Source organism: Callionymus lyra, chromosome 8 (genome assembly GCF_982586985.1).
Source record: "Callionymus lyra chromosome 8, fCalLyr1.hap1.1, whole genome shotgun sequence".
In the NCBI taxonomy this organism is placed as follows: domain Eukaryota; kingdom Metazoa; phylum Chordata; class Actinopteri; order Syngnathiformes; family Callionymidae; genus Callionymus; species Callionymus lyra.
The window spans coordinates 650006-663628 of record NC_141825.1 but is presented as its reverse complement, the minus strand read 5'-3'; the positions used below and the strand labels follow the sequence as shown (position 1 = coordinate 663628).

General features: G+C 38.2%; 1 protein-coding gene across 1 annotated transcript in view; it reads right to left on the bottom strand.

The window, feature by feature from the left end:
• grm8b (glutamate receptor, metabotropic 8b) overlaps nt 1-13623 on the bottom strand; it is a 161188-nt gene that overhangs the window by 34093 nt on the left and 113472 nt on the right. The window contains exon 8 of the mRNA XM_087796631.1: nt 200-339. Within this exon, the coding sequence (XP_087652757.1) occupies nt 200-339 (140 nt within the window). The remainder of the gene's footprint in view (nt 1-199; nt 340-13623) is intronic.

The following is a 13623-nucleotide window of genomic DNA, read 5'->3' as shown; positions in this document are numbered from 1 at the left end:
ACATATAAACCAACTCTTCTTTGTGGAGGTAATTAACAAGCTTGTGGTACCAGAAAGAGTATAAAGGGAGATTTAAAGGTTTAATTTGTTCGGAAGAATTGTTTTTTCTTACAATGTAACTAGGACTTTTTTATATTTTCTTTTAGGATAAAGTAAATATTAAAAATGTAACTTTCGACTGTTTTCTTTTTTTTTTTACCTTAAGGCGCAGCTGGTTTGTCCATTGTCCAATCACTTTGTACTCTGCAACGGATTTGTTGTTGATCTGGTACTGGAAAATGTCGTAACGTCCAGGGGCATCACCATTTTCGTTGAACGTGACTGGAGTCCCAGCACTTCCTGTTGAAGTACAAACAGAACAAATTTTTGAGTTCAATCAAATTTCAAACCTTCCCATTTAGGTTCATACACCAAAACCTGACCACTTAAAAGTATATTAAATCATTGCTTTTCTTTCTGAGCCCAGAGGATCATCAAGTTGTTCAGGGTAACTCTAAACCACAATTAGCAGGATTATTTATAAAATTCAACGCCAGCTTTAATATATTAGAACATCTTGAAATATACATGTGTAAGGTAAATACATGTGGACACAAAACAGAACAGTATCATTCACTAACAGCAACCATTCCAGGAAACGGTAGTAAACATTCTACTTCTAAAATGTAACAATGCACATTTGGTATTTTTTAAATATATATATTATTTTTTTCACACAAAGGATGAGGGACCAACAAAGTCTCTAAAGGAGCTTTTCTGAGTCCGCCATTTTAGGTGATGCCCATTTTACGAGCAAAGTGGTTTGAATCGAAATTATACTTGGCTTTGATGTGAAAACAAAAGTGGTTCAGTACACAAGGCTTTTAGGGACTGAAGAATCTTCTGGTCTTTTAACGACATTACACACCATGGTATAATGAGCTGGATAAGACTTAACTTGGCTTTAGTACATCAACTTGTGGGCTGGGGGGTATTGATGTAGCTGAATGAGATAGCATTAGTGTTTATAAAACCCCAGTGGTCCCCAATTGCCCTAAACTGGTACATTAGGCATTTGTTACTGGTCCGCACCGAAAGAATAATTTAGATAATATTAATTTCATTAATTATTTGATGTTTTAATGTTTTTTGTGTAAATGGCCACCAAAAGTGCAGGTCTCTTAATTATTCAGTGATATGGTGAGTTTTTATTTTTCATGAACTTAGCTTTGGTTTTCAGGTGGTGATCAGTTGTGTTGTTTTACTTTTTCTACATTTTATCTGCCACACTGGTTCCTTAAAATAATATCTTGGGACCCCTGTTTATACCTAGTTTAACACATTTGTGTTGCATTCTCAAGAGAGTTGGTTGAATAAAAATAACAAGATTGTCCAATTTAACGAGAGAAAATGGTTTTCTATGCTCTTTTTTCATGTTGCTATGCATTTAAATTGAAAAGATTCAAGTGTGACGTAACATATGTTCAACTAGAAATTGAATGTTGATCCATAATTCAAGCGTTTCCTTACCTGGATCCATGCATATAAGTGAACTTGTTACGGTGACCTTTAAGAAAGTCCCTGGGGGAATTTCTAATCCTGGCTGTACACTGGGATTACATAGTCAGGTCGCCTGTCGATGACAGGTTTGACATAAAATTGGTCTGCTGAGGCATCAGGAAACCAAATGACTGAGCGGAGCTTCAAATGGTCTGATCAATGAATCTTATTTCTAAATGTTTATTGATAATTTCTTTATTCAATACAAGAAATCCTACAGCATTTAATCCCTTTGCAGTCATGATGATTGAAGAATTAGTTTTGCTGTTATTTAGAATGTCGAAAACAAATGAAGTAACTTACGATAACATGGATCCTGTGTAACTTTTCATGTCTTTAGTACGTTCAGCTGTTTTTATTTATAACATTTATTTCCTGTACTTTTCTGAGTTTTTTAAATGGGATGAGAACACCAATGACATTAATCTCAGTACAGCTGTTGTACAGCATGAAAAAAATAAACATTTTTATTGGCATGATTCACTTGCTAGACCCACCGTCTTACCGACTCTTGTTCTCTCAGGTGCCTGTGACGCAGGTTTCTTATGCTCAATCATTCGAGCCAAGATTTCTGCAAACTTGTGAACAAAACTAGAGTCGTCCCGCCATTTTGTTTAATATCTCCTGGTAAATCTGGTGAAGTCACTTCTCATGTTTCATATAAAATTAAACTTTTCACTTTACCTATATGTTGTCTCTGGGTCAAGGTGACCCGGAGGCCTGAAAACAAATGTGATTGTGGTTCACTTTCCCCCAGAGTGAACACAAATGATACCTCAAACACGTTTGTCTTTGGGATGAAGTGAAAACAAAACATAAACAGTAACAGTTTTTTATACAATCAAATCAGATCAGATGTAATTTTCCAATTACAGTGAAGATTTGACATGATAGCTGACTACATAAATTAAGCCGCATCAATGCAAACCTCGAGTATTTGAGGTGCATTGAGATCATTTACTGAATTAAATATTGTTTGCTGCTCCACCTATGATTCAAATGGAATGCAAGCGTTGAATAATATATCCTTGGTTTGTATCACTGCGTGTGATAATTGAATTAATTGAATGAACAATGACAGTGATACAATATGATTGTTGAACATACTGTCAGAGTAATTTTATTTTTCCATGACTTACTACAGTGACTAATGACAAGTGATAAGTTGCCTTTGGCTAATCTAACATTTATACGCACAAATTGAAGGGAAGTCATCTGAGAACAATTTCACAAAGTGACTTTGAGTTTGGCCTGACTGTCATCTAGGACTTTTGGCTTGAACTATCTGCATCAAAGCATCGTTCCATAACAAGAAAGAGTCTGCAGTTGAGTTATTCCTCCAAAACTTGATGTACTGTTGACAGACTTAATATCTGTTTTTTTTATACCATCAGTGCTGATGCCCGTGAGGAAAATATAGCATTAGGGACATGGAGTCGTGAACGTGACGCCGATTAGAAGGGAGGTGTTGTAGCCGAGAGGAACAGCACTAGATTGGAGCTAAAGAGCATAAAGAAGAAAAACAAGATTCATAATGAAGTGAGTGGGCGCCGACTTGATTCTCTCCTGCCCCCGATATCCTTCTTCAACATGAATAAAAGCTTAGCAAATCACATCAGTGTGGAAATGAATCACCACAGCTCGCCTTGGGATGAACAAACACAACATCAGGCCCCCAGCCCCCAACCTCCAACAAACACAAATACTTCACTCCACTCCACTTCATGGAATTCCTATTGAGACAGAATTAACATCCTCACTCAAAATTATTTACCAACACTGGACTCGTGCTCATTCTGTTATGACATTCTTGAGCTTTGTCTGTAAATGCAATCAGATGAATCACCCACATGCAAGCGAATGTCAAGGGTCTGAAATACGGCCAAGAAGGAAGCACGTCAAATACTAAAACTGAAACCACAGCAAGGGAAAGAGCATGCACAACATTATTCCTTATTCAGGACTCTGATCCTAAGCCATAGCTGCGTTCACTCTATAGAAATGGAAAAAACAAAAGACCATTCATGGATCTGCTTAGAAAGGAATACAGCCAAAAATGGCTTTCTATAGCTCCTTCTGAAAAAATGTGTCATTTCTCTCTCTTTTTTATTTTGTTGATTAGAAGTAATTTCTAAGTAGTTTCTTTATTTCTTCTGTGAGAGAGTAGTTCATCCAACAGCTAAACTGCAGACAGATCTGGAGGTTGTCGCTGTATCTTTTGCTAGAACTCTGATGGCTGTTCTTACTAATGACACACTTGTCCTGTTCATGGTGAAGACTAGACAAAAGTGTTGGGCGAGGTTTCATTCTGATTTCCGCTTTTGAGGTTTTCAGGCTTGACGGCTCCCACTCATGCTTTTCAATGTGCTTCTCGCAGGGCACTGTCAGCTTATCAGGAGGAGCCACACGGACACTGAAACACGACAGTACCCTCCTACACATGAGACTTGAACTGCTTTGAAGTGGCGAGTGAAGGTGTTAATGGATTGTGTTGGCCATGGTTATATCCTACTGTTTTTTCAGCATTCTTAATCCATTTTGACTTTATCTTGACAAGAAGAATAAAGTAGAGTAAGTCTCTGCTCCTTTCATTTTACATTTTATGAAGTCTGTCTTGGTCCACGGAGAATCCATGGAGGAAGTCTTTCGGTCGGCACCAAGGCGCTCCTGGAAAACGGTCAAGCACCTCAGAAGGGGGAAGCAGCAGAGCCTCCAAGCTGTTTACAGTAAAGATGGAATGTTGCTGACTTCAACTGGGGATGTTGTTGGCCGTTGGAAAGAGTACTTTGAGGAACTCTACAACTCGGATGTCCCACCCTCTCTAGTGGAGACAGAGCTGGAGGCCGACGGGCAGACCTCATTGATCTCTCGTGCTGAAGTCGCTGTGGTGGTCTGAAAGCTCCACAGTGGCAAATCTGCAGGAATCAATGAGATTCGCCCAGAAATGCTGAAGGCTCTGAGTGTTGTCTTGGCTGACTCGTCCCTTCAACATTGCGTGGGCGTCTGGGTCGGAACCTGACGAGAGCCAGACCGGGGTGGTGGTCCCCCTATTTAAAAAGGGGGACCAGAGGTTGTGTGGCAGATACAGAAGCATCACACTCCTCAGCCTTCCTGGTAAAGTCTACTCTAAGGTCCTGGAAAGGAGGGTCCGATCAATTGTTGAACCTCAGATCCAAGTGGAACAATGCAGGTTCCGTCCTGGATCTACGGACTAACTCTTCACTCTCTCGACGGTTCTCAAGGGTGCCTGGGAGTATGATTTGCCTGTCCACATGTGCTTTGTGGACTTGGAGAAGACGTACGACCAGCTCTCTACTGAGGGTCCTCCAATCACTTAATTCCTGCATCAGAAGATGTGTGCGGATTCTTGGATGCAGATCGGATGTATTCCCGGTGAGAGTTGGTCTTTTGGTTTTCATAGACAGGATTTCAAGGCGCAGCTCTGGCGGGGAAGGTTTGCAGTTTGGTGGCCTGAAGATCCAATCTCTGTTTTTTTCGGATGATTTGGTTCTCATGGCTTCATCACACTGTGAGCCTTCAGCTCTTGCTGGATCGGTTTGCATCTGATCATTCAGGGCTGCACCTCAAGGTTAAAGAACAAAGTCTAGTTCTTTGATCAAAGAGAAACTCCCTCCCCTTTTGTGTGGAACCCATGCTGTCCTGATGATAAGATTCCAGGGTTGAGTCAGAACTTGGGTGACCTAGGCCAGTCTGTAAAACTGAGTCTGAGAAACCTGGGTGTTATATTTGATAAAGAAATGTTAGCATGTAACTCACTCTATATTAAATGGACATGAACTACAATGATGTTTTGGGCTAGGCTCAGAAGATTAACATAGTTCAGTTCTAGGAGTGGAAAAAAAGGAGTTAAACACGATTTAGTGGTACCACATATATTTAGTGAGTGCAAGACATACATTAACATAGACAATTCTAAACAAGAAAACATTCATAAATTAGGGGGGCCTTCTAAGTAAAATAAACAAAAAGGCATTCAGTTTGTCAAAATGAAAAGAAAAGGAAAAGTTAAAGTCTCTTTGTTAATGTCCTCTCATTCAGCTGCTCACGTATAAGGGTCCAAACCGTGTTCCACAGTTTAAATTCTGTCGGGCAAAAATAAATTGTTCTCCGGACACAGGAGCCTTCCACCGACCCGATCACAGTAGTGGCAGTCCAGTTTCATGTAGCTCAATCTAGCTCGCCATTACCTGGCCTGTATAAAAAGCAGGGTCCATTCAATTTGTGTAGAAACATTCTAGAAGATATTCCTTGTCAATAACAAGATACAGAAGTACAATACAATTAAATAGTTCTTAATATTTAAGTAACGTTAATTGAAAAAAACGATCCATACGTATCCATTGACGGAGGCAAAAGTTGTTAAAATCATGGATACAGACACTGTAGTGTGGATCATTCAGATCGCACATAAAGAGAAGTTTGGCATTTAAAGGCATGTATTTAAGTTGGCATCGCATGCATATTTAGCGGGACCCACCGATTAACGTGGCTTTTTAAAGATCGCTCTTAGTTCCGGACCATCAGCGCATTGGCAATTAATGCCTTTATTTGTTGACAATTAAAAGAACTGCGGCGTAAGATACCTGTGGCTTTTTCCGCAGTGTTCCTCGATTTAAATGTGACAGCTCGACACTACCGGTTTTATCAGTGCAGGATGATTGGACGTGGCCTGTACATGATCCCACGTCGTAAACAATAAGTGACGTCATCCCACGAGATATAGCAGGGAATTAACGGAAACACATAATACAATACTGCAGAAAACTGACCAGAAAATGTTTCCTTCAACTAAGAAAAATCTCTAAACTTAGTTAAACTTAAAATTATGTCAGAATTCGATCTGGATCTTATAATCCATGCGTTTGAGTCTTCTCATTTAGACTATTGTAACAGTTTATTTTCATGTGTCCAAACAAGAAGGAGCTGTCTCGCCTGCAGTTAATACAAAACTCTGCAGCAAGAATTCTGACATGCTCTAGGTGAAGAACTCACATTTCCTCGATCCTTAAAACTCTTCACTGGCTGCCAGTTTCTTTCAGGATCAATTTTAATAAATTAATAATAAATTCCGGTTCTAACTTTCAGAGTTATTCATGGTCAGGCCGAAACCCTACATCAGGGATCTGATCCAGCCTTACATCTCAGCTCGGGCTCTTAGGTCTGTGAATCAGAATCTGCTGAGGGTTCAGTGCACATGCATTCAGACCAAAGAAGATAAATCCTTTGGAAGGATCTTCCTCGCCCTCTGCGATAAATGGAGTCTACTGAATACTTCAATAAACATCTTAAGACATTCTTATTTGTGCTGGCTTTTCCTTGATTTTCTGGGACTCCTGTGGTTGTCTTATGTGTCTTGTGTGTCTTGGCCTTTAAGTACAACGTTTAACTGTGTATTGTTTTTGATTATTAAAGGGCTTTGTGACCCTGGTCTAAAAAGGCGCATTACAAATAACCTTTACTTTACTTATTTACTTACTTACTAGATGCAAAAGTGATGATTCTGAAACACACAATAAATAGCCATGTTTTTGTGTGTGTGTTGGTTATGGTTTCGATTTGTTAATTTTGTCTTTAAAACTGAGAGTTGTCACTCGACTTTCTTTGTAGAAGAAAAATGAATCCATTCTGTTTTATTCTTTATTATAAGAGTAGTCGTATGTTAGAGTAAGACAATGACAACAAAAACATTGGTGACATTTGAAGTATTAAGTTTAGTATTCGTATTCTGTACAGCTCAGAATATTCTTGGAAAATTGAAACAGTTCCAACATTTAAAATCTGTTTGTATGAAATATTGATTTATTTTTTTGTTCTTCAAAACAGCAATAATACTTCTACATATGTTGTGTAAAATGTCTATAAGTATGGATTTCCCAATTGTGTTATGAAAAAAAGGAGAACCACAGATAAACAAAACAGAGTTGCAATCAAATTCTTATTAAACTTTTGTTGGCAGCTGAGACGCAGCAATACTGAATGATGTAGGGACTCTTTCAAAGAGCATTCAAAACATAATGATTCAAACAGTTCTCTGTGTTAAAGGGTTGCCACCTTCCTCATATTTATCTTCAGAGAGACTGGCCTTGACACTAACAGCGACCTATCTCTGGACACATTCACTATTATAATTAAAAGGCTTCTTGTTGAAAACCCATGGTAGCCTAAACATTCCCTTCCCCACTGGTGTGACCAAGTTAAGCTCCTGAAAACAGCAGCAAAAATCTGCTTCAAATAGTTTGATTGCATCGATAAAGCTTCTTAACATGACTTATGAAGGTGCAGAGCATTTTGCTTATAATAGAATCGTTATGAATGTTATTGAATATGATTTATGAGGATGTTTTCTTCAGGTTTCAATTTCAGTCTGCTTCTGTTAACTTCATTGATTTTATATTTGTGAACTGCACAATTAGCTTGTAGCGAAGGATATAATATGCTATAAAAGCTAAAAAAGCAGATGTTTGCATTTCTAGATGACCAATCATTTCATGTTTATGTAAGACATTCATTTTTCATCTTAAAACCTGGTACACTTCCTGTTTTGGTTTATCATTTAATGTTAAATGGAAGGGGAAAATCATTTTCTCAGAACTGTACAAACAGTAACATGTGTCCATGCAAATTGCAAAGGTTGAAAAACAACTGCTACTTTGTGCTCGACAGCTATTATGCAAAGAGAATATTCGAGAACTTCTGCCTGTCAAAGATATCGTATCAGTGACAGCAGCTTGGGTACATGCTATTGCTGTTTCATTGTTGTCGGATCTCATCTGCAGCTCTTCCTTGTGTGTGCTGATAGTCCATTAATCTATCATTAAGTGTTTAATGGATTTGACAAGGACTCGCTGACGAGAAGCATGTGTCGCTCTGAAACACTGCATATCTGGTTGAAGCAAACCACCGACTTGTATTGATCATTCCAGAGAGACATGGCAATCCTGTCATCAGTACGATTATTTCACAGCAGGTTCTTTCAGCTTCTCATTCATTTAAGCATTGCTCGACCTTAGTTCAGCTGGTTGGATTTCTACCTTCACTACTGAGCAATATAAGGCCACATTGTTATGAGCAAATTCCCTCAAAATAGAATGGTTTGAAAGCCTGTTCCACACACGAGTGTAATAACAGCTAATATAAGTTATTGTGGCTCAGGAAAAAAAAAACAACCTTCAGAAATTCCACCTGTTTTTGATTGACAACAATTTTCTCTGACTGATCTTTATACTGGCATTTAACATTCAATGGTGAATGTCAGACTCTTGATCTGCAAGGATGAGCTCCGGAGAAAACTTAAGTCTTTCTCCTACCTGACTGGACCTCTATATGCCATGTAGTGCTATATTTTCCAGAAATACATTTAAAAAAACAACTAAGTCTAAAGCAAATACCCTCCAGGTTGAAGAAAATAAAGTTTTCAAGAAAGGAACTACAGGTTCATCTTCAGTTGACTCTTCTCTATCATAAAAACATGTGTCAGAAAGGAATGAAGATAAGTGAGCTTACAATTTAGGGATCAAAGTGAAAAACATTGGGGGTTTAAGATCCATATTTTCATCATGGTTTCAAAATGTGTGAAAATTCAATTAACCTTCCATATCAGAGTTGCATACATTAAAAAGTACCACCGATCTTCTGAAGTCGTTCCAATTTAACAAAGGATCTTCGAGATAAGCAAGAACATGTTTTCAGTTGGTGTCATCATTATTTGGTCAGAGGCTCAGACTGCATCCTGAAATATTTTAGCATTAGAAGTTTACATTTTCAGAAGTGTTGATATACTGTACATTAAAATTACCCCTCATCTATCGACACTCAACAAAACCTCCAAAATCCGCCTGCCAGCTGCCAAAAGTTATTTTTAAAGTGTGAGCCGAATACGTTAGCGGCCAAGACAAGTGTTGAAGACATGATGGTCCTAGTTTTTAAAAAAAAATCTAACCTGATGGTAATTGTTGAAGTTTTCCTTGGCTGTTATTTTTTAAGACAGAGCCAGAAAAGAAAACATTTGAGAAACATTAACAAGGATAACAGCATTCTTGTGTTGGGAAAATCAAATCGCAGACTGATTTTAACGTGTAGTCACATCATAATAAACATATATCTGAATGTTTCATTATATTTTTGTTGTACACTATGTGTTTAACATCCTTATTAGATACATTTGAACAATATATACTATCTTTTATTTAATTGTTTAATTTTTACATGTTTTAAGTTATTTTCTGTGTATTTGATTGTACCTTGGTTTTGCTCAACATTATTATTTCAAATGAATGTCTTTCTAACAAACAGCACGTACTGTATTTGGGAAATGTCTATAGGCAGGTATTATTCCCCTAAAATTTCTTTGTGTTCCTCAAAACGTGGAAATGTGTCTGTAACTTTGCACTATTTTGGATCAAAGAACCTTTTCACTTTTTTGCCATTTGCACTCAGCACCCAATCTTGACAAGATAAAAACAGAAATGTAGAGTTTTTTGCAAATTATTAAAAGAGGAAAACTGAATCACATCACATTGTCAAGTATTCAGACCTCTTGCTCAGTATGGAGTAGAAGAACCTTTTTGAGCTAGTACAGTTCTGTAACCTTGGCCAGATCGGTGCCACAATTCTGTCTCTGAGCTCTTCGGGCAGTTCCTTCGACCTCATGATTCTTATTTGCTCTGACATGCATTGGGAGCTGGAAGGTTTTATATAGACAGGTGTGTTTTCTAATCAAGTCCAATCATTTTAATGAAACACAGCCGGACTCCAATGAAGAAGAATCATCTCAAGGAGGATCAGAAGAAATGGACAACATGTCAATAAAGTTTTACCTTACCTTACCTTATTAAATATGAGTCACAGCAAAGGTTCTGAATACTTATGACCATGTGATATTTCAGTTTTACTTTTTTTAATACATTTGCAAAAATGACTACATTTCATTGTTTTTTCTGTCAAGATGTGTAGCTGAGTGTACATTGATGAGGAAAAAAATGAACTTAAATGATTTTAGGGAATGGCTACAATGAAACAAAGATGTGAAAAATCGAATGGGGTCTGATTTCTTACCATTCCAACTGTATCTTCTTCTGCACAATAAATGCTACAAAATTACATTCAATTTGCCATTGTTGTTTTTTTGTTTAAATCAGGACTTCAAAACCCATTAAGACAAACTTCAGTTTGTCGTTTTTTAACACTTAAATATAAACCGCGATTCAGATTCAGAACAGATTGACTTTATTCTGTGATATGAATTTAAGGTCCTACTGCCCGGCTCTAATGTCCACTTAATTTGTTTGAGATTTAATGTTTATGAGTAAAAGTAAGTAATAGTCAACCATCAGCATTACGTTACACATGCTCTTCATTAATAATGATATAGTTTTTCTGAAAAAACATTTGGTTTTACTTAAGTTCAGTAGTCGTATCTTATTGATATGAGATATCTGGTATGGAATATCGAGATATTATATTTTGTCCAAACGTTCAGCCAGCATTACTACTTTTTTGGTAGCTGCCCATAAAAAAATCTACATGACTCTGCCAATTTTTTCTGCATCTGGGTCCATATGCCTCCAGAAACAACAATAAAAGTTAAAATAAAAGTCAATCCCTTCTGCAGTGGACCTGACAGGAAGTCCTTTTTTTCTACGAGCAATATTTGATCAACCTCAATATCCGGTATTGTGCAGCCTCTACATGTTTCTCCCTCAAACCATTTTATATAATAAACAAAGAGGCAGCATTTTGAGCTTGACGAGACCCTGAGAGGTTTACGAGTTAAAAAAAGAAACAACTACTACCCCTCCAGCATCTCTTCAGGCTACAAACATCAACAGTGAACTACAGGACAGAAAGATGATTTTTGAATAATGTTGACGATTCCTGTAAATCTCCGGCGCTAACAGCGCTGCAAGCTGAGCTTTGTCCCATCCTGCTTTGTTCAGCGGTTTAAAAAAAGCTGCACATTTGAAATGAAGTCACAGTGGGAGGGAGCTTCATGTTCACCTACCAAAGCTCCACCTCTTCCTATCACTGATCACAGTGGCTTCTTCAGTCAGTCGTGGCAAACACCTTCTTTAAGAAGAGCAATAACAAGCTTTTATCACCTCTAAGAAGCATCTGCTGTCTAAAAGAATCAGAGCGGATCTGGCTGATGTCCTCACTCCTCCTTTTCCACCTCCACTCTGCATCCTCGCTCTGATGCTTGTTTTCAAACAGGACTTCAATACAAAGACCCAGTGCAGATGGCTTCAGCCCAGTGAACGCTAACATTAGCACAAGTGTTGCGATTAACCTCCCGACGCTCCTCTAAAAATAAGTACACGGAAGAGCACGGATGAGTTAGTGATTAGCCCCTTGGCCATTGCTGCCACATTGCGCCACTTTTGCTCCAAGATTATCCCTATTTCATATATGGAATTATGTGTAAATGCAAATGCCTGCTCAGGGACCTGAAGCAGAAAAAGAACCGAGATAGAAACAACTCCAGTTTGATTTATGTAAAGGTTTGATGTATGTGAAGTTTAACCAAGCATGCGGCTTATAAATTCACATAGGAAAAGCCCAAAATACAACCGGACATGCGTGTGTTTGTGCTTCATCAGACTCACATCACACATGATGCACAGCTTTGATTCCAGTGCAATGCATTTCTTACTGTGATCAAAACAACAATATGAGGAATAAAATCTGAGTCAGTCTGTTAAAATAGGAAACCTTGGCTGCAATAAAAAGGATATATTTTTTAAAACCAATTACCTGGGACTATTCATTTGCAGATAGAAGACATTTTCCACAGAATCCTTCTGTACTGTGACTTGAGGTGGCACATGATGCTTTACAGATTTAACTTCATTAACCACATAAATGGATCAAGCTGCTTATTATCGATTGTTTGGGCTCTATACGTTATCTATATTACATTCTGTCTTGACAGGGTTTCAACCTTGAACATTCAAATAATCCACCTCCTGTTGCCGTTTTTATCTGAATGTTTAATAAAAAATCGCATGTGTTTCATATGTATTTAAATTAAGTACAGAAATACTGTTGCCACCCCACGGGCAAGATTCACTACTGAGCCAATGTTTAATGTGTCTACTTCTACTGCTGAAATAACATCGGGCAGCTTGGCGCATCCATCAGGCCTGGCACAGAGAGGGATGATCCCCACGAGCTCCACGCATCAGCGGCAATCTCTGCTCAGACTTCCTTGTTTCATTCTCATGTTTCTTGTCTCTCTGCTGGGCAGGTAGATGGAAGAATTATTCAGATTGAATCCGTCGTCCTCAGGCCCGAGGAATGGAGAAAGGGGAGAAGGAGAGCATGTATGAAACTCTGAGAGGATTTACAAGCTGATGTATTCAAGTGACAAAGTGTGCCTGCTGAGAGAAGAGTTGAGATGGATTTCTTTGTATCCACACTGAGGATTTGTAGATCAATCCTAGTGTTGTGTTAACACATACTTTGATTGAACACAATACATGCACAAGGGGGCAGGCACAAATAATTCTGCCTTTGCAGGGCTACATAATGAAGCTCCGAGAACTTTATCACACCAAAGATAAATATTCCATATTTAAGCATCTCATAATTGATACGGTTGACCAGTTGACAAACGTGTGCCTTCGCATTTATATCTCTGCTTGAACGGGTAAGTTAAGGTTTATTGTTTACTTGTTGCATGGAAATCTTGATATTGAGTCAATCCCTGCCGTTATATTAACTTCATTAACTGTATTAGTGGCATTTTCTATGACATTCAAGAGACGGTGCCGGGTTTAAATATTATATTCATTTGTTCTAGTCTGCCTTGGTAGAGGACGTGCCCAGAACACATCACTATAGGATGTGTCCAGAATGTTTCAAACAGGATATCAGAGCCACCCCAATAAAAATATATATATATATATATGTGTTATCTCAGAGTTTCTCCTTCTGGTATTATCAGCAGTTTGCAAGCCTTTCTTATTCTATGCTCCTTTCATTAGAGAGAATATGTTGTAAAACATTTACTCTTTGGACTCCCCTTGACTGCTGAGGGATGCAGTCAAGCTAGAAATATTGAAAGCA